Genomic DNA, 21,492 nt, shown 5'->3' with positions numbered 1-21,492 from the left:
AGCAGGAGAGGGCAAGGTTTCTGGACCGACTGGTGTCTATGGGCTGTTGGGTCCACAGTGGCCGACCCCAAGCTCCTGCCAGGCCCCAGGTGTAAGATATGCATTGCCAGAATGTTCTGGGGAAGGTTCTCATTCCGTCCAGTGGGACATCCTTAGCATTGCTGTGCCTTCTAAAGTGGCTCTTTGCTTATAAGGAAAAGGTGAGATCAGACTCGATGTGTCCCCCCCTTCCTGTTTTGGGGCACTGGCCCTTTAGATATGATCCATTTCCGAGGGCTCTGCTGAGACCACACGTGCCCAGTTTTGAGGTATTGTGTCTAGTCAAAATCAGGTTTCAGACACAGCTTGCCTTCTATTTGTCTGTAAGTGACAGCAGGAAGGACAAGTGCCCAGGCAGGTCCTGCTGCCTGTGTCAGCAGAGCCCTTCTCAGGGTTCCTGGGTCTCACCTCTGATCCTCTCCCAGGAAGCCACCACCCTGTGCTTGGGGCTCATGGCATGAATATGGAGGTGGCCACGGCCAAGATCCTGGGTAGTATCTAAGGACTGCTCACCCAGCCCCAGAGGTGGCCAGGCCCTAGTCTTCCTGGCAGGACCCCACCTGTGAAGGCCCCGTGCCTCTAGGGGTCGCACAGATCGAGTGGGCCCTCCTGCTGGGATGAGGGCCACCCTCCTTGGTGGTTCCAGCTGCAGAAAGTCACAGGTTCGTTGAGGGTGTGGGCTCTTGACTTGTTTGGGAGCGGGGGTCAACAGGAGCTGGTGAGTGAGAGGACGAAGGCCACTGTGACCCAAGGACCTGAGGGTCAGGGTTCCTTGGGGGGCCCAGGAGCAAGTGCAGGGCTCAGGGCATGTCTGCACAGGGTGGCAGGTCACCATACTGCCACTGGCCGCATGTGCAAAGGCTGAGTAGCAGCTTGAGGTGTCCAAGGCATGAGTGGGCAGCCCGAGCCCATGACTTCCCAAACTATCCGCCTACCCAGGGCAGCCCCTCCCACCCCAGCTGATCCACAGCCACCTTGGAAGCTGCCCATCTCCTTCCCTGACCTCAGCTTCCCCACCACACAAGACCCTCTAAGGCAGGACCTCTCCCGGCAGGGTTTCCCTGCCTCCACCATGGGCAGGTGGCCTCGTGTCTCCAGCATGTTGCTTGCTCCAATTGGGGTTGGCTGGTTTGGGCTGTGAGTCTGTCGTGTTACCCTGAAACCGCTCTGAGGCCTTGCTCGCCCCACTTCTGTTTAGCGCCATCCATGAGCTGCTCTAGCCACTGCCCGCCATTGCTTCCGATCTCTGAATGGGCAGGGGCGTGAGCCCCAGCCTCTGGTGCCTCCCACATCCCAGGGCCACAGACCCCCACATCCTGGCTCCACATTCCCCCTCCTCCGGAGTCCACAGCCCCCCCACATTCCAGGTCCACAGCTCCCCATGCCTCAGGTCTACAACCCCCCATGTCCCAGCGAGACACCCTGAGCATTGTTGTGCCCCACTCCTAGGTCCACAGCCCCCCATATCCCAGGTCTATAGCTGCCCACATCCCTGCTCCACAGCCCTCCCCCATGTCCTGGGTCCACAGCCCCCACCACGTTCCAGGTCCATAGCTCCCCCGTGCCTCAGGTCTTCAACCCCCGCCCCCATGCCCCAGCAAGACCTTGCGCATTGCTGTGCCCCCACGTCCTGGGTCCACAGGCTCCCCCCACTCCTGAATCCACAGCCCCCTAGATCCCAGATCTATAGCTGCCCACATTCCTGCTCCACAGCTCTCCCCTGTGTCCTGGATCCACAGCCCCTCCATGTTCCAGGTCCTCATGCCCCCCATGTCCCGGGTCCACAGCTGTTACATGAGCCCAAACTCTGGCCACCTGGGACCTTGGCGCATTTTCCCTTCCATGTCCCTCCACCACCCAGCCTTCTGGCCCAAGCCACCTAGCCACTGCCCAGGCCCGACAGGGCCCTCCTCATCTGGGCACCTAGCCACTGCCCGGGCCCCTTGGCCCATCCTCCCGCAATCTTCCTGGCTGTCATGGGCTGGTGCTGCCCTGCTTCCCATGTCGGACAACTGCTCTGAGGGTTTTGGGGGGCAGGCCACGGATCACTTCCCGTGCTGGCTGAGTCCATGTCCAGCATGGCACTGGGCCTCTTTTTGGATGAGCAGTTTGCCCTCCCTTCTGGCATCCCATCCCAGCTCTGGACACCTGCCCTGGCCCCAGGCATCCCTCTGGCCTCCTGGGCTCCTGATGGGGAGAACACCTGGGCTGTTTGCTCTCAGGGATTGGCCCACAACATGCCTCTGGTTGCCCTGGGCCTCTGCAGTTCCCTGGGCAATGGTACAGCAGCCCCACCTCCCAGGGCATTGGCTGTGTTTCTCTTCGGGTCCAGCCAGGGTTTTCTAAGCACGACTTTGCCATGTCGCCTTTCTTGCCACCATTGCCACCAGAGTGGAGGGACTCAGCCACTTCCCTGTCTGCAGGCTGGGCAGTGCCGGCCTCTCCTGGCACGTGGGGCTGCAGAATCTGCCCAGGCCTGTATGCACCAGAGTTTGGGGATGTGAGGAGTGTGGGGAGCCCAGTGGTGGGCCCAAGGCCAGACACGGGAGAGGAACAGGGACACAGAAGCTTCTGGAAGGAGCTACCACGGGGCCCCGAGTCCTGCCCCTCCCTGAGCAGGGTGTCCAGCTCCAGAGACGGGGCTGAGCCTGGCGGAGCCTGAGCACTTGGGCCTGGGGTTAGACGGAGGGAGGCCGAGCCACCCCGGAAACCCAGGATTCGCCACCCAAGAGCCTTCCTCCCTGCCCAGGGCTCCCACAGCAGCTCGCATGGCCCCGGGGGAACAGCGTTCTCCATGGCCAGAGCTCTATCCCCAACTCGCCTCTGTGCTCCCACATGCCAGCTCTGCTTGGCAAGGCAGCATGTGTCATTATGGTTCACCAGCCCCTCTCCTGCAGACCTGGAAGCCAGGACCGTGTTCCCCAGATGCCTGGGCTGAGGTTCAGATATGGACACGTGTTGCCTCCTGTACAGTTGTGAACCCTGTGTGCTAACTAAGCACACCATTTGAGCATTGGCATCCCGTCCCACCTCCTGGGTGCACTGGGCAGGGCTTCACACCTGTCTCTCCTCAGCACTTCCCAGGTTCCCAGAGTTCTTTCCGGACACAAGGGGCTACTGCTCTTACTCCACTAGTTATAGGGGAAACGGTCCTGGTGGCTCCAGGACAGACATGTGGTGCGAGGCTTGTCTGCAGCCAGAAGTCTCCTGCGATTCCTCCGTCGATGGTCTCACCACCACCTCATGCCTGCCAACGTGGGACCCGGCTTAGGGATGACTCACAGGGAGCAGGAAATGGCCCACCAGTCTCTTAGCTTCTGATCAACTGGGGAGACCACAGCCGTGGATGTGGCCAGCAAAGATAGTATCATGGGCTGTCAGGATCATCTCCTTGAACTGGGGGGCCTGCCCACACCAGCCACCCACACAGGGCCATGCAGGGCTGGAGACCGCAGTGGAGGCGATGGCATCTCAGGATGAGGGACAGTGCATCTCCTTCCCATCTCCCTCCACAGCAAGTGACCACTCAGAGGGCACGATGTTTACAACTAGCACTGGCATCCCGCTAATGGGGAGGCTGCCCTCCAAACCAGTAGGTGAGCAGACGTGGAGCCCAGAGGAAGAGTGTGTTCCCGCAGGAGTCTCGGGAGATGCCACATTCTGAGGATAGTGATGAGGCTTTTGCCTCGAGTTGTTATAAAGAATGTTAGAGTGAGTTCAGAGGAGACAGGAACCGGTCAGAGCTACAGTGATCATGACACAGAAGGAGCCCACCGCTGGTCTGTAGATGGCTTCGTGAAGTAGATGTGCCTGGCGACAGGCTGGGTGGGCCCAGGGGACACGGAGAGGGGGCCTGTAGATCCCACCACCGATGGCATACAAATGCAGGGTCACTTGACTCAGCCACTCAAAGACAGACTCGAGGAGACACTTGGTGTGGGAAGGAGGGTCTTGGTGCTTCCAGGAAGGAGTTCCTCATCAACAAAAAAACAAGAAATACTGAAGCGCTGGCAGGGACGTGCCTGGGACAGCAACTTGCAGGTGTCACTCTGTCCCTGCATAAGATGACGGGTAGCGGACGAAGTTACGGGTGAGGCTTCCATAAAACCTGGCGGTGGGTCCTTCCCAGACAACCACAGACCTTGAGTCTCCTTTTAAAAAGTCACAGCAGGCAGCTTCACAGCACCACCAGCCAGCTCTTCTTGTCGGAAAAACCGTGATGTGGCATGTCATGTTAACAGGTCAGGCCACATAAGCTTGTGATGTCCCCATGGGACAGGAAAGGTGTTTGATAAAACTCAACACCGTTCAGGATTAAAGCAAAGCAACCTGTCATTGCGAGACATGGGAAGGCGTGTTCTCAGCAGAAGCGAACGTCCATGGACCACCCACAGCAAGATGTTCCATAGGGACACAGTATCACCAGCAGCATACAACAGGTGTCACTGCCCAACTGAGTGGACCTCGTGTTGTAGCGGGTGTTCAGTGGGGTGACAGGCAGCCCTGGAGGGGAGGAAGACACACAGAAAGCACCGTTATTTGCAAACAAGACTCTGTCTAGATAGGTACATCTGACAGGCTGACCACACCTGATGATGGAGCACTTACAATGTGGAGAGCAGGGGAGTTGCGTTCTGGGGTGTGACACGTTGGTGTCTAGGACACTGGGGAAAGTGTAGAATATCTCATTAGCAACTTCTGTCTTCAGCACGTGTTAGAATGGCATTTCAGATGTTTGGGCAAGATAAACTGGGTATTTAGCCACACCTTAGCATTTTGTCGTCTGGCTGCTTGCAGGTTTCATATTGTGCGTGTCTGCATTGCGTGCCTGTGGCCATGCTGTTCTCAGTGAACCCAGAAGAGTCCAAGGGAATGCAGGCAGCGGGGAGCACTCTGGCTGTGCCGGTCTACTGGCCACAGCAGCGTCTCTTCTGTCTTGTACCTTGGGATGTGGGTTTTGCTGCCGTCTCTGCCCCATGACACCCCAACTCAGCCGTCCTCCCACCCACAGTCTACCTTCTCTCCCTCCCATCCTTGTAGCTGCCCCTTCCTGGGTAGGGGTAGGAAGGGGTAGCTGCCTGCCCCTGACTGCCTGCCCCTGGCCATCCTAACTGGGAGCCTGGATGCTGCCTGGCATGAGGGCCGTATGGAGCACCCCCAACCCATGCTCCTGTCCCCCTGCTAGCCCATTCTCCCATAGGGCCTCTGTGGCCTGAGGGCTTCTCTTGCAAGCTCCAGACCAGCCACTTGTCGCCCCACAAAAGGCTCAGGGCCGCAGGAGCACTGGTGTCCACGGGCGTGGTTTTGGGGGCAGTCTCACACGGCAGGACGACTGCACGGAGCAAGGCTGAGCGAGACACTGCATCCTGGGGAGCTGTCTGGGAGGGGTGCGCCATCCACAGGACAGAGTGGCCCTTGGGTTTGCAAGAGGACGCCCAGGGTGGCTCTGGAAGGGAGAGGCGGGCAGCAGGCTGGAGGCAGATGGGTCAGCATCAGTTCATGTCAGCGGGGGTCCATGGTTCAGTGTCGGTCACCACAGGTCAGCACGTGTCAGCATGGGCCAGCGTGGGTCAGTGTTGGTCACTGTGAGTCAGCATGGGGCAGCATCAGTGGTATAGGCCAGCATGGGTCAGCATGGGCCATTGTGGGTCAGCGTGGGCCAGTGTCAGTGAACCTGGTCACTGTGCACCCCCCAGCCCCCACTCTGCAGGACGCACATCTCCCTGGGCTGGGGTCCCCGAGAACTGTGGGTGCAGAGGTCAGAGAGCAGTGTGCAGTGTCCTGCCACCGTGCCTCGGATGATGCCCTTCTCTGTCCCCAGGTGGCCTTCATGACGCTGACACTCTTTCCCATCCGGCTTCTGCTGGCGGCCTTCATGATGCTGCTGGCCTGGCCCTTCGCACTGGTGGCCTCACTGGGCTCAGCTGAGAAGGAACCGGAGCAGCCCCTGGCCCTGTGGCGGAAGTAAGTCGTTCGTGCGCTGGCACCTGTTAGAGGTCACACAGCCGTTGGCCGGCTCTCCTCAGGCAGTCGTCAGCCCCAGGCCTGTCTGTCCTCTTCTGAGCCCAGTATCCTGGGGCTGTCCATCCTCCCTTTCCAAGCCCAGCATCCCGGGCCATCCTCTCCCAGCAGTCACTGCTGTCCCACCTCCCTCCTCCCTCCCCACCACGGTCCTGCTTGAGGCATTGTCCTCGGAGTGCTGTGGGCCCCGTGGCCAGAGTTTCCACATCCCTGAGCGTGGAGGTTTCCTCTCACTGTGGCCTCTTCTGCTCCAGAACCCATTGTGGCTCCTGGTTGCTGACCAGAGTCAGAGCTTCTCAACCCTCCTGGCTCAGGGACCCGTCCAGCTCTGCTGCCCCTCCCACCTCAGACCCTCGACTCTGGCTTTGCCAACGGGCTCCCCAGACCCTCAGGCTGTGAGTGGACGGGCCCTCGGACTGCATGGACCGGGCACCACAGCTGCACAGGCCCCCCCTCAGGAAGTCCCCCTTGGCGCCCCCCACACAGAGGCAGGTGAAGCTGGCATGGCACTGTGGCCTGGGCAGGGCCATCTCCAGGTGTCTGTGCAGATCCTGCCAACCTGGTCTTGCTGAGAGTGGGCTCAGTGGGAACAGGTGGCCACACCATGGAAGTCCAGTGACTGACATCCAGATCCTTGCTTGGCCAGTCTTGGAAAAGCAGGCGATCTGGCCGGCCAGCCCACTCCACCCAGGCAGCGATCAGTGAGCTAGGCTCGGCTCTGCCTGGGGTAGGACACTCAGGTCGGCCACCACCTGCCCTGCTGGCCACCCGCTAGCACTGTCTCTGCAGGGTCATACCTCTGCCTCGCTTCACAGACCAACACTGTTCCATGCTAAGCATTGAATGTAACTAAACCACATCTCCCTGTAGATGGGATGAGCCATGGACACGTCACATGGAAGATTCCGCATGAGCTGCAGAATTAAGGGATATCACAGTGTCTCCCAGTTTCGGCTGATGCCTAAGGCTGGACTTACTGTCAGCCCACGTCACTAGCAGATGGCAGTGCTGAAATAGCTTTGACATTGTGACCGGCGTTTTCCGTGTCCTGAGAGTTATCCCTCCCATCACAGAGCCACACCCCTGACAGCACCAGTGTATCGGCCTCTTCCTGGGTGGGCTGTTCAGAGACAGGAATGGGAGTCGTTGAGCAAGAATCCACAGCAAGACGGGCAGGCCACAGCCTGTACCGCCTGCACCTGAAAATGAGGTCTTGGGACCTGGCCGCACCCGAGCGTGACTCTCAGGGCTGCCTTTGTGGAGGGGGTTGCGTGGCTGGGACGGAGGCCTTGTGGCCTGTGGAGCCCGCCACATTGCCCTCCTGACCCTCCATGGTTCAGGGGACTTGCTGGGCCTCTTCTTCTGGAAAGATCTGGCATGTGGCTTCACATTTGGGAGTGTTGGTGCCACGGGGTGGCTCACGAGAGCCATGTCTGCTGTGAGACTGGGTTCCCCCCTGCACACCAGGACACACGGGGAGAGGCCACTCGGGGCTCTGGGGCTGCTGGGCTGTTGCAGGCAGGCAAGGAGGCATGAGGACAGGGGTGTGGGATAGGGTTGGCATGGGAACGGGGGTGTAGGGGTGGCTGGGCATGGGGGCAGGTAGGGTGCAGAGATGGTAGGTGCAGGGATGGTGGGAGGGACATGGATAGGGTGACAGGAGGGCCAGGGGTCAGTTGGGTGTGGGGCTGGCCAGGCATGAGGACAGTGGGTATGGGGTCAGCCAGGTGTGGGTCTCACATTGGGCCTTCCCGGGTGGACCTCAAGCTGCCCGGCCATGGTGACTCCCAAGACTACCTGGGCTTTTAAGGGCAGAGATCTTTGCTGGCTGTGGGATCTTTGTTTCTCTAGGTTTTCTAGAGTCTCTGAAGAACACACATTGTTCTTGAGGTTTGCTTTCAAAACATCTTAACTATAATGTAAGAATTTGGCATTAAATCTGAAATGAAGCCAGATAAATCCCGGCAAGTCCGACTCGAACCCCGGCTGGGAGCAGAGGTGCTGTGGCCTAAGCAGACGCGGTGATGCCACCCTGTTGGGTTCTTGGTGGCGGGGCCGGGTGACGCCCAACCCTCGCTTGATGGCGTGCCTCCTCCCGGACTCACGCTGTGCATGCCCTCCCTCTTCTCTCCACAACATGGGCCTACTCTGGCCTTCAGAATCATAGATTCAGCCATGACATGTCTTCCCCATACTCCTCCGATGGCTTTTCTTGTCTGTGAATAATTCACATGACTTCACATATGGGCCACAGTGACTGTCATTCCTACAGCCCCACTTCAGACATGCATCTGTGTGTATATCACACACGTGTGCAGATTGTCCCATGACAGGGAGACACTGGGGCTTCTCAGGCTTGTGAGAACTGTAGGCATCTGGGTCTGCAGAGAGACTGTGTATCATTCTGTGTGTGTGTGTGTGTGAGAGTCTGTGCCCCTATGTGTATGTGTGTGTACATGTAAGAGTGTGTGCACACGTGTATGGGAGAGTGTCTACATGTGTATGTGTGCACACGTTTGTGAGTGCACATTGTGAGCATGTGTGTGACCCTAGGAGTGTGCATGTGTGTAAGAGCATGTTTGCATGTGTACATGTGTGTGAAGGAGTGTGTATGCATGTGTGTACTTGTATGTGTATGCAAGGGGGCCCAAAAAATCCTGGAATTTTATTCATAAAAAAGTGTGTATTTATTCCTACATGTCTAAATTTCAGTCATCTTCAAAGTCCTCTCCGTTGGATGCAATGCACCTATCGAGACTCTTTTTTCCATGACTCCAAGCAGTTTTTGAACCCATCCATTTTGATGCCTTTTAGTGCTTCTGCTGTTTTTTTTGTTTCACCTCTTCCACGCGCTTCTCTTGCAGGGCCGTGGACTTCCTGCTCAAGGCCATCATGCGCACCATGTGGTTCGCGGGCGGGTTCCACCGCGTGGCCGTGAAGGGGCGGCGGGCGCTACCCACCGAGGCAGCCATCCTCACGCTGGCGCCACACTCGTCCTACTTTGACGCCATCCCCGTCACCATGACGATGTCCTCCATCGTGATGAAGGCGGAGAGCAGGGACATCCCAATCTGGGGAAGTGAGTGTCACACCTTCCAGAGTGAGTGGAGGAGTGAGTGACGTCCCCGGGAGTGAGTGGGGAGTGAGGCCCTCCCAGGAATGAGTGGGGAGTGAGTGAGTGAGTGAGGGAGACCCAGGGGAGTGAGGCGCCCCTGGGAGTGAGAGGGTGAGACCCCCCCGCGGGAGTGAGAGAGTAAGATCGCCGGGAATGAGAGGGTGAAACCCCCCAGGAGTGAGTGGGGAGACCGAGGCAGCCTGCCGGAGGCTGGACAGAGGTGTGGTCGTGCAGTCCTGTCCCTGGCATGCACGTCCTCTGGTCTCCCAGCATCTGGCTCTGGTCACCAGCCCCACCCTATCCCCGGCTGTGGTCCCTGGGGGAGACCATGTTGCCCCCCATGCAGAAGCCCCTTGCTTATTCACCTGCTGAAGGACGTTGCTTGTGAAGCCACGTGTGCCGAGGGGTGTGTGGGGCGGTGGGGCCTCGAGAGGGCTGCAGGCCGGCCCAAGGGCGAAGTTCAGGGCCGGCGATGCCTCCGCTTTGTGCCCTGAATGACTTGGGGCAGAGACTGCAACTGGAGGCGTCGCTCAGACACTCGGTGTCCATTGTCTGCCTCTGCCACCCCGGAGCCCACTGAGAACTGTGGCGGCCTCTGTGCCAGCGTGGTTCCCTTGTCATTGTGGGCAGAAAAGGAGAGCTCCTGAAATCTCAACTCTGTCCAGGGAAATGGCCAGCTGAAAAGACCCCATGTGCCTTTGTGAGGACCGTGGGATGAAGACGAGCCCCCCAGCCGGGTCCCTTGCTCGGCCTGCCATCGTCCTAGGCAAGTCCGTGCTTCCCCTTCCTTCCCATTTCATCACTTTAAGCAGAGTCACAAGTCACCGAGGAGTCGGGGGAAGTGGTTCCTAGAATGGTGAAGTGACAACATGATTCAAGACGTAAGAAAAGCGAGGCTGCTGAGATCCACGTGTGTCTGATTTTACCAAAGGGTCCCGTGGCCCTCACGGGCAATCGCGGAAAGAAGGAATCTTCTTCAACCTCTTCATTTACTTTAATTTTCTCTCTGCTCTTTGGAAGACCTCCAGAAAGAATAAAATCACAAAGTACTATTCTGTAAGAAAGGCTGGGACTGGGCTCAGTGCATCATGCCTATAATCCCAGAACTCTGGGGAGCTGAGGCAGGAGGATCGCTTGAGCCCAGGAGCTCAAGACCAACCCGGGCCACATGATGAGACCTCATCTCTAAAGCAATCTAAAATATTCACTGGGCTGGGTGGTGGTGCACACTGTAGTCCCAGCTACTGGGGCGGGAGGATGACCTGGGCCTGGGAGGTCGAGGCTGCAGTGAGTCACGATCGTGCCACTGTACTCCAGCCTGAGCAGCAGAGTGACACCTCAACTCAGAAGAGAAGAAAAGAGAACAACGAAGAGCTGAATTCCGGCCTGGGCACCCGTGGCGAAGTCATGACACCCCCTCGGGTGGCCTTAGCCGTGGCCTCTGCCCTGTCTTTTCTCAGAGAGGAAGCTCTATCTGGGGATGGTTTCACCGCAGGGTCTGATCAGAGTTTTCTAAGAAGCCTCTTTCTATTTTTAAACCCTCCTGCCAAGGGACGGAGGCTTTGGTCATGGCTGACACCTTGGCTGACCGAGTGCCACCCTTCACGGCGGGGCAGGTTTCCTGGACACCCGTGACCCCTGCTGGGAGGCCTTGTGGTGTGGTGGTTAGAACTGGGACCGCCGTCCAGCGGCTCAACATGACAGGAAGCTCCTCTCTCAGATCAGGCACCCGCGTGTGGGACTCGCGTGAGGCCTGTGCGACCCAGCCCCAGCGGTGGTGGGCAGTCCCAGCACCTCTTGGCAGCTCCACACAGCTCTACTCAGCCTCTGTCATCGCAGGGCCGACTCTCCCCATCCCTGTCTCCTCCTCCTCGTAGAAGGTCCCCTGGCATCGGGTGGGCACCTCCTCTCACCCTGGTCGTCTGCAGGACCCTGCTTCCGAGTGCGGTCCCACTCACAGGTGCCGGGAGTCGGGCTCAGCTGGGCTCTCAGGGTATGGCCCACCCTGTATGGGGTCAGGTCCTCTGACTGTCCTCCCACCCCTAAGCACAGGGAGCAGCGACCCGCTCCCTCCTGGCAGGCCGCCCCCAGGCATGCCCGGTGTCCTGATTCCCGGGCTGTGGTTGCCATCTTCTGTTCTGGTCCTGCGAGCTGCAGGGCCTCCTCTGTCACATGGGCTTCGCAGGAGATCAGGTCACTCCCGTTCCCTCACAGGTAGGGCCAAGGGACGTCCCAGGGGCCCCTGTAGTGGAGCCATGCCCCCCAGCATGCTGTGCCCCTCTCTTCCAGCCCTGATCCGGTACATCCGGCCAGTGTTTGTGTCCCGGTCAGACCAGGACTCTCGCAGAAAAACCGTGGAGGAAATCAAGAGGCGAGCGCAGTCCAACGGCAAGTGGCCACAGGTAACGGTCATGCTTGTGTTGGGGCTTAGTCCAAAGACTGGAACTCTGGGAGGGGGAGCGAGGAAATGGGACAGAACTCACCTTGGTGAATGGGCGTCCTGGAGTGTGCTGCCATCAGGTGCATCGGGTTTGGGTGCCAGAGTCGAAACGAGGAGAACAATCCCCAAATGCCTCTCAATTTCCCGAATCACCTTTTTCTAAAACTTTGTTTGTTTGTCTGTTTGTTTAGTTAGTTAGTTATCTGAGACAGTGTCTCATCATGTTGACCGGGCTGGTCTCGAACCCCTGGGCTCAGGCACTCCTGCTGCCTCAGCCTCCTAAAGTGCTGGGATTACAGCTGTGAGTCACCACGCCTGGCCTGAATCACCTTTTTTGAAAATAAATTCCACCTCCCAAAGTGCTGGGATTGCAGGCATGAGCCACCATGCATGGGGAATAAAAAGAAAAGAAGTTCCAATTTGGGTCAAAGAGCACCTGTGGGTCAGCGTGTGGCAGAGGCACATGGCCCACTTCTGAAGTGCTGGGGTGAGCTCCCAGCCCGGGTGCTGGTCCCCACCACAGTGCACACCCAGCCACGTCTGCTCAGAGCGTGTGTCTGGCCCACACTCCATGTTTCTTCCTTTTTGCCTGCGCTGACATTCGAAGCTGGAAAGCCTGCTGGACTCTCGGGTGCTGAGAGGGTGTGGAATCATGTGTGCGCCCCAGTGCATGTTACGTCTCTCAGTTGCATGCGGCTAAATATCTAGGTTGAGCCTGCAGGCCACGAGCACGCCTGGAGATGGGCACCGTGGGCTCCCACTCACGGCTCTCCTCGTTTAACACTCACCTTTTTTTCCCTTCCACTTCAAGATAATGATTTTTCCGGAAGGAACTTGTACAAACAGGACCTGCTTAATCACCTTCAAACCGGGTATGTAGTCCTCTTGTTTATTTTCCTCCTCAAGAAGGAAAAAGTTAAACATGATGGTTAGATACCATCCATGTCAGTGATACACGCGTGCTTCTCTCTTGCGAGCCGAGCCGAGGTTCTTAGAGGCATTCCTGAGTCACAAGATGCCTTTCGGGGTTTGAGCCGAGCATCTTAGCTATGGCCTGAGGAGGCAGGAGTGACTCCCAGCATTCCTGGGGAGCTGGAGATGCCGCCTCCACCGTGAGCCCAGGGCAGGAGAGTACGCCGCACCCCAGAGCGCTGGCGGAGACCCTGCGCTGGCCTGCTGCTGCCAGTGACGCACGCCTCCTTTTCTGGCAGGAGCATTCATCCCTGGAGTTCCCGTCCAGCCTGTGGTTTTACGATATCCCAACAAACTGGTGAGTGGTGGTTTCTGGGATCCACACCAACTGGCGTAGACATGCGGGCTGTTTCTATGCCTGTGTCCGTCTCCCTGCGCCGATCGCCCAACCACAACATGGACAGAGTGGCTCCCAGGGACCTGCCAAGTCCGGGGCCTGCCACGGCCCCGAAAGGGACAGATGGGGCCCAGCCCCCGGGCTTGGGGTGGCATGTTCCCAAGTGGGCCGTGTCGTGCATTTCCGGCCCCCCTTGCAGTTCACACGGAGTCCACTTTCCCAGGTCTTAAAGCAGCAGCCTTTCCCTGTGTGAGTGCCCTGACATTCAGGGGACACCCCCACCCCGTCCTCCCACCTCCCGATGCCCAGCTCACTCTCCAGGCTATTTCAGCCAAGAACATTTTGGTTCTGGGAGGCTGGAGGCTGCCAAGAAGGGGAATGGCCTCTGTGCTTACCCAACCTTTGCCATGCCTCCGTCGCACACACAGGCCTGGTTCACTTTAAGAGAACGAATGAAATGGGCATCAGGGGCTCGGAGCTCCTGAGGTGGCCTTGGGTCCCAGAGAAGGCCCCAGGCGATGCAGGCCAGCCCACCCCCACCTCCTTTTCCACACCCATCAGTTGGCATCGCTGCGCCCTCCCCAGCTGCCCTGTATGTTCTGGGCATGACAGTGCCATCCACACCCTTGGGCGGCCTCACCTCCCAGGCCCGCGCCAAACCCCCTGGGTGCAGTCAGGGCGGCAGCACCTCCCTTCCATGAGCCCTTCAGTGAGCATCCTCATTGGCAGTGGGCAGAGGACAGTCCACACAGTAGCGAGGCCCCATGGCCCCACCCAGCTGGGCATGACTGGAGGAACACGGGGAGGCAAGTTTATTAGAGACGGGCTTTTCCACAGCAGGGTGTTTTTTGGCATCAGAAGAAGCTCTGCTGAAGGAAAAAGCTCACAGGTCACGCATAGAAACGTGGCAGAAACAGGCGACCTCAGCGAGAGGGCTTCCAGTCCCCACTCCAGGGCCTGGCCGATGCGCAGCTCTGCACACAGACCCCATGCCTGTGGGCTTGCTGTGGAGGGTGGAGGATGGTGCAGAGGCCATCTGGGCAGTCAGCTCCGTAGACATATGAAATGTCAGTTGGTGCTGGTGGCTGCAAGAACTGATGACAGTCACTTCACCGCATGTGACAGAGACAAGTCCATTCCTTGCCAGCTCCCGGCCAAGGGCCCTCCTGCCTCCAACAGAAACCACAGCCAGTGCAGCTCCTGTGAGCAAAAGAGCCAGTCCCAGAGGAAGAGAATCTGGATCTCTGTGTAGAGATCTCAGTTTTCTTTTTGTGGAGACTAGGTCTTGCTATGTTGCCCCAACTGGTCTTGAGCTCCTGGCATCAAGCAGTCCTCCTGCCTTGGCCTCCCCAGGCACTGGGCTTATGGGCATGAACCACTACACCCAGCCTAGATGTTTAATTTTTTGAGCTTGTTTCTTCAACTTGTTTGACCCATCGGGCCTTTACTGGACTTCCCAGAAGCACTTGGCTTAGTGAAGCAGAGTGTCCCCGTGGGAGGGACAGTCCTGGGACAACAACAGGCCTGTGCCATCTGGTGTCCCCACCTGCTGGTGTGGAGGCTGAGGATGGAGCTTCTGAAACACCTGAGGCAGTCCTGGGCGTGAGGTGGGGTGGCCCTGGAGATGAGGTGGTGGATGACCCTGGGCACATGGCGGGGGGCTGTCCTGGTTGCATGTCCGGGTGTAGCCCTGGGCACAGGGTGGGGATGAGGTAAGGGAGGGTCCTGGACACGAGATGGGAGACAGCCTGGTGACTAGGTGGGGACCGGCCCTGGAGACATGGTGGGGGGCGGCCCAGAGTTCTCTGGGGGAGGGAGACAGGGAAAGAGGCATATCTCAGACAGGCAGCAGAATTGTGCCCGCAGAGCCATGAGGAGAGAGGGGAATGTGGGACTCTGTGTCCTTGCAGCCCAGGAGACCTGGCTGCAGCCCCTTCACCTCCCCTGCCCCATCACCCTGGGTTGGGCAGGGTCAGGTGGGCGCAGGTGGGCCCTGGCCCCACCCTGACCACTCTGCCCCTTTCCTCCCCAGGACACCATCACATGGACATGGCAGGGACCCGGAGCGTAAGTGAAATGCCATGCTGTCCCATCTGTCTTGTTGTTCATGCGTGTGTGGGGCTCTCGGGGACCACGGGGGCTCCCATGCTTGGCAAGTGTGAGTGTGGCTGTTTGACCACAGTCGGACGCGGCTGCTGGGAAAATAAGTGTCCGACACGCCCATTCCTACACTCCTGGCCCTGGGGACAGGAGCTCGTGGTCCTGACACCGTGGGAGGCAACCGTGGGTCCCTGTCTCCATCCCTTCTTTGTCAGCTCCATGGTGACCCCCATCTACCTGGGACCCTGGTGATGAAAATGGGGAGTAGGGAGTGTCAGGGCAGGCAAGGAGGCCCATCCCTGGGGTGGACAGCGTCCCTGTCCCTGGGACAGACGCGAAAGACCTGTGGTGCAGCAATCGGCTGCAAAGGGAAAGCACAGTGCCTGGTGGTCAGGGCCTTGAGGGCACCGATGTCTGGAGGGTAGACGGGTGGGGGCAGGTCAGATCTGAGGGCCTTTGGCGGGGAGCTCAGGGCTTTCAGGAAAGTGGGGCCACTGGTGTGTGGGGGTGGCAGTGTGAGATGTCAGCGCTCCCAGCGGTAGGGGGAGTGATGAGGTACACGCTGGGAGCAGGGTTGGGTGGGGGCTCTGGAGTCCCTGTGGCCTGGGCCTGGGGCTGGCATCGCGGGGCAGAGACAGGAGGTGGACTGTCTGTCAGGGTGGGAGCGTGGGCCCGTGGATGGGGACTCTGATGGCCCCCTGCTTTCACCAGCTCTGAGGTTGGAACCCCAGGGCCAGGTTTGGGGATGGCAGGACTTGGGGCCTGTGCTGCCTGGGGACGTGTGGAGGGACAAGTGTCAGTGGAACGAGGTCACCTGGGCTGGAGGGAAGACGGGGATGAGGGCGCAGGCAGGTGTTTGATAAGAAGGGAGCCCATTTAGATCTGGCTGAGAAAGACCACACGCCTCCTGCAGGGATGTCAGCTGCCCCTCTAGAGGGGAGTGAGACCAGAGGTTTTTCTCCAGAAGTGGAAGGAACGTAGCCAACAGGAATTAAGAATCTTCCTCTGCAGCCAGCGTTGAAAATTTATTCCTTGTGTTGTTTTTAAGGTTGGAAATCCTGTGGCTCACGCTGTGTCAGTTTCACAACCAAGTGGAGATTGAGGTCGGTGTGGATACATCGTTATACAGTGTTACATCAGGCTCTGTTGCCGCAGTGTTTTGTTGTGGCTGTGCAGATACAGTGTTACGCTGGGATCTGTTTGGATACAACGTGACACCATGTCATGTGTCATCGATCCTAGCCCTCATTCCTGGGGCTCCCAAGAGCAGCTTCCAGGTCACTTTGCAGCAGTGACTTTGTGTCTCCTGTATGGTTTTACACCGTTCGAATGGGACTGTCTTGACCAACAAGGAAGCTAAACCTATCATTCTTTCATTATAATGGCTATAGCTTAAGGGCATATTCAGTGGGTCCATGAGCAATGAATTATTCTTTTGGCTTTTAATTTTATCTGATATGAATACTGCGAAGTTTGCCATCCCACCACCCTCTGTGTCATACTTGGCCAGACAGTGTCCCCAGCCTCCTAGTTCTCTCCCCCCAATGTCTCAAGAGTCATGATATCATCCTCTTGGCTAAATGAAACACAGTCACCTATGTGAAGCCTGTAAAACTTTATCTGAGTCAGAGGAATAGTTTCCTTTCTTAAAAAGAAGTTTTGCACCTGAAAGTGAAAGATGAATTGCATGCTAAGTGTAATGAAAGGACGTGTCCCATCCAGTAATACTGCACAGAATGCTAGGTGTCAGAGGCCAACTCCCACCAGGCCAGTCCCTCTCACAGAAATGAGCCACTGTCACTGTGAGGATGAGCCAGAGATACCTTGGCCCAGCCTGGGGATGGCAGTCCCTGCAGCCTTAGGTATTCTCCATGGCCCGTTCTGCAGGGCCAGGAGGGCACAGGCCAGTCCTCGGGATAGAGCCAAGGATACGGGCTCGCACGCTTAGGGTGCTTTTTCTGAGCCTCCTCTGTGTCCCACCCGAGAAGTTGGAAAGAAGTCGGTGGCCTTGCAGAGTCCCTCTGAGTACACGAGACGCCGGCGGGGAAGCGCTGCCGGTAGCAGATTCTTACACGTGCAGCAGCGAGTGACAAATGAGGTTGTCAGTGAGGATGACTGGGGTCCCAGGCGGCCCTGTGTACCTAAATCTCTGTAATAAAGGCAAGGGGAACCACTGCCATCTTGGCCTTCTCCTGCTCAACGGGGCTGGCGGCCACTCACAGGTCGTATTTGTTTAAACAGCACGTGAGCCTCCCTTTGGTCAGGTGTGTTCATGGCAATTCCTCGTCATTTCAGAATTCAGCCGGCATCAAAAAGCCACTCGCAGTCTGCTTCAAATGCAGAATAGAGCCATCGTGCCTTCCACACACAGAGCAGATGGTAGAGAGGCAGACGCGTGCCTCTCCCGAACTGGGGACCAGGGTCCCAAGAGACTGGAAGTGTGGGGACCAGAGCCAGACGCCCTGACGCGGGCGCTCCTCGGGGCATGCTGGGCTGGGGTTTTCAGGCACATGTGTATGCAGCGCAAGTGTGTACATGTGGCAACCTCTAGACGTTTCTAAGGGGTGCTGCTTCGACAGGTCTTGATTTTGTCAGACTTGGCTGACATCGGGGTGGCTGGCGGGCTCGGTGTCTCGTGAAACTCATGACATAACACAGCCTCTCTGTTGCTCAGTTCCTTCCCGTGTACAGCCCTTCCGAGGAGGAGAAGCGGAACCCCTCGCTGTACGCCAGCAATGTGCGCCGTGTCATGGCCGAGTGAGTGGCTTCCTCCTCCGTCAGGCGGGTGACTCGTGTGCTGTGGGTGTAAACATGAAGTACTGAGGGCCCGGGAACATCACTCTGCAGAGGCGTGCGAGCAAGTCCCGTGCGCCTGGCCAAGACTGTGGCCCCATGCCTCCATGGCCCCGGCCTCCACCTCCTGTATTTACCTGACAGTATTCCTGCCTGTTCAGTTTGGAAGGTGGCCGCCCGCTTCGTCCTTTCTCGAGTTCCAAACGTGCCCATCGACCTCAGTCACCCACAGCTGTGTCCCTGTGCCCCTGGATGGTCTGGCGAGAACTCCAGCCTGGGCAGACCCAAGGTCTGAGTGGTGCATCCACTTGACTCACCTGCCCATGTGACGCAGGCCGATTTCTTCTGTCTCCCAGGCATGTGGGATCTGTGAATTTTGTGTTAGCATTTAAGATAACGTGTGCTGCTCACGTGACTTGTGCACGCTGGGAAGACAGGGATGCTCTCACTTCCTCCTGCCATGTGGGTCCCCGTGCTCCGGGCAGGGCAGTGTCAGCAGGTCACTCTGTACAGTGGCCACATGCTAGGAACACAGCCGTCGGCATTTACTCCGAGGGGACTGCGGGACATGCCACCATGGAGCAGGCTGACGGGGTGTTCTGCCCCCTCTTGCAGGGCCCTGGGCATCTCTGTGACCGACTACACATTTGAGGACTGCCAGCTGGCCCTGGCGGAAGGCCAGCTCCGTCTCCCCGCTGACACTTGCCTTCTCGAGTTCGCCAGGCTCGTGCGGGGCCTCGGGTGAGCCCCTGGTCATTCTTGCACTCACAGGGTTGGCCACCAGGTCCCCAGGGGGCTGTGTGGGGTCCAGGACTGGCAGGTGCAGAAGTCATGCTTCCTAATGCTTACTCTGGGTTTCATTTTGTTTTTTCAAATGTCAACTTCAGTCCTCACAGAAGTGTCTCAAAAGCCCTTAATGCCTGCATCAGCCGTCTCAGCACAAGCCCACCCAGGAGGGCTGCCCGTGTCCTGCCTGCCAGGGGGGTGTCTGCAGACCTGAGGGGCACCGGGCACCCTCAGATCCCCAGAACGCCTTTCCTGGGAGACTCACCACTGTCGGCATGAATGATTTCAGCATGCCAATGGTCTCGAGATGCATGTCTCCTAGGGTCAGCATGCTGCAATTTATTTTTTTTATTTTTATTTTTTTGCCCAGGCTGAAGCCCGAGAAGCTTGAACAGGACCTGGATGGGTTTGCTGAGAGTGCGAGGCTGCGGCGGGGAGGGAAGGTCGGCGTGTCGGAGTTCGCGGCCTACCTGGAGGTGCCCGTGTCGGATGCCCTGGAGGACATGTTCTCGCTATTTGACGAGGTGAGACCACTGGGGCACTGGGTGCCAGAGCCTTGGACTCTTCACAGTATGAGCTGTTCTCGGCATGATAAGAGTCATGCTGTAGCGGTCTTGGAAGTGGGGGCCCACCCCGTCATCCAGTCATCATCTTGGGAGCTTCCTCCTGCGCCTTTATTTTATTTACTTATTTTTTTGAGTTGGAGTCTCACTCTGTCGCCCAGGCTGGAGTGCAGTGGCACGCTCACAACCACTGCAGCCTCACCCTGCACGACTTAGTGATCCTTCTGCCTCACCTTCCAAGTAGCTGGAACCACAGGCGTGCACTACCATACCCAGCTTATTTTTTTATTTATTGTAGAGACGAGGCCTCACCAACTTGCCCGGGCTGGTCTCGAACCCCCAAGCTCAGGCAATCCCCTTGCCTCAGACTCTCAAAGTGCTGAGATTAAAGGCTGAGCCACTGTGCCCGGCCCCTCTTGCACCTTTAAACGCCTGCAGATGTTTGACTTTAAATGGAGCCTGGGCTGATAAGCGTGCCTACAGTTTGGGACTTAGTGATTTCCCAGAGGCCTGGAGGTGCCCAGGGGCGAGGCCTGGCCTCTGTTCTCCGAGGGACCCTGCCCCCAGTCCACCAGGGAGCTCTCCTTCGCCAGGTCTCTGATGCGCCCAGTCCTTGGGGTCCTGTGAGCTGCTCAGGGCCCTGCTGTGAGGGGATCCTCCCGGAGGCAGCTCGCTCCCCGCTGCGTGCCACCCTCAGGTTGCGCTGTGACCAGAGGGAGCGGCGACCATGCTGGGCTCTCAACATGCAGGCAGCCTGGGGCTGGAAAGGTGTGAGGTGGTGCCCGGGGCCAGCCTACATTGCGAGTCCTGTGTGAATAATGGCGTATTCTGTATAGGCACGGCATGTTCTCTGCTGCACATCACATCCTGTGTGAAAACACATGTGTTCTGTGCGAACACATAGCATGTTCTCTGAACCAAGCAGCAGCCATAGCGTGGCCTTTGGTAGAACATGGAGCAGTGAGTGACATGGGCATGTAAGGACATGCCATGGGTTTGTGGATGGTATCAGTTGCCGGGATCTTTCGCTCCGCTCCCGAGGCATCACGCGCGTCATTCAGCATGTTCTTCCGTGTCCCCCCAGGCGCACCCTCAGGAAGCAGGCCCCCATAGAAAGGCGACTGTGCCATGCCCCGTGCAGTTTCCACTGTTGTGCGCACAGCCACAGCACGATTCCTCCTGGGCCTTGCAGCGTGCAGTTGGCACCCAGAACGTACGTGTCGGTCCCGCATGTCACCGTCTGGGTGACTTGTGGCAGAGTGTGTGGTTGTTCGTGTTCTGCCACAGGGAGTCCCTGCCAAGCTTACCAGTGGAAACACTCCTCCCGTCACACATAGGCCCTCAGTCCCTGAGGCCGAGTCCCCTCCCTGGCCGGGGGCCCAGTCCCTGGGTCTGACGTGGCTCTCCCACCTCGTGCCTGAGCTCTGTCCCCAGAGCTCTGCCTGTTCGCAAAGCCTAGAAGGCAGGTCAGTGCAGAGGCCACTGTCCCCCGGAAGGCCCCAGGGCCAGGTCTGCGGCTGACTCAGGGTAGAGGGCACCGCTGCATCAGAGCCCTACCTCTGTCCCTGATGCCCCACACCCCTTCTCTCTCTGGGCAGGGAGTCCTCCCTCTGTCCCTGAGTGCCCTCTTCTCCTCCATGCTGACCGGAGGGCCTCTTTCCGTGCCCAGGCACACCTGCACCACACCCACACCATCCCCACTGCCATCAGAGTCTCCGTCACCCTGCATGTGTCCTCCCTGCACCCATCCTGTGGGGACTGGAATGTGCCCGAGGACAGCCAGCGTGGAGCAGACGGTCACCATGGCCAGCCTTACTGGGCATCCACGCTCACCTGGCTCTGGCGCGCTGTCCTGAAGGCTCACTGTGTTGCCATGACGGCAGTCCTCAGAGCCCAGCAGCCTGGGGGGGCCGGTTTCCTTCCTGACTGCAGGTCTTGGCTGGCACTGCTGTTCCTGCATGTGTGCTTGGACGAGAAGCCTTGCGTGCCGGCCTCCCCGAGCAACAGCCCTCCCTACAACAGCCTCGTGTGAAGGCCTCTGACACAACAGCCTCCCATGTGGCGGCCTCATGAGCTCTGGCAACTTGTTGTCCTGCCCAGGTGTCCATGGCTCAGTGACCTTGGGAACCCCGCTAGCTGTGCAAGCTCTTCCGAGATGCCCCTTTCACATGGGCAGATATCACCTGGCGCACCTGGACTCGGCCCTTTCACAGCACCCCCAGGGGCCATTGGACACACTGGCCTCTCCCACGTGCAGGCGGTGGCCATCTCTGAGTGCTCTCTCCCACAGGGCGGCAGCGGCAAGGTGGACCTGCGGGAGTACGTG

At 58.4% G+C, this 21,492-nt stretch overlaps 1 protein-coding gene across 1 annotated transcript; it reads left to right on the top strand.

Moving 5' to 3' along the window:
* Window positions 1-5,861: 5,861 nt before the first annotated feature.
* On the top strand, window positions 5,862-21,489 carry LPCAT1 (lysophosphatidylcholine acyltransferase 1; the record flags this gene model as incomplete). Its single annotated transcript, XM_008051177.1, has 11 exons — window positions 5,862-6,003; window positions 8,925-9,139; window positions 11,465-11,577; window positions 12,427-12,487; window positions 12,827-12,885; window positions 14,957-14,991; window positions 16,073-16,127; window positions 17,699-17,781; window positions 18,433-18,558; window positions 18,974-19,127; window positions 21,457-21,489. Coding segments are annotated over exons 1-11 (1,068 nt in total), but the record flags the coding sequence as incomplete, so codon positions are not given.
* Between the last annotated feature and the right edge of the window lie 3 nt (window positions 21,490-21,492).

Source organism: Carlito syrichta, unplaced genomic scaffold (genome assembly GCF_000164805.1).
Source record: "Carlito syrichta isolate Samal-C Ts95f unplaced genomic scaffold, Tarsius_syrichta-2.0.1 Scaffold169025, whole genome shotgun sequence".
Lineage (NCBI taxonomy): Eukaryota > Metazoa > Chordata > Mammalia > Primates > Tarsiidae > Carlito > Carlito syrichta.
This window is presented reverse-complemented; position numbering and strand designations above follow the sequence as displayed.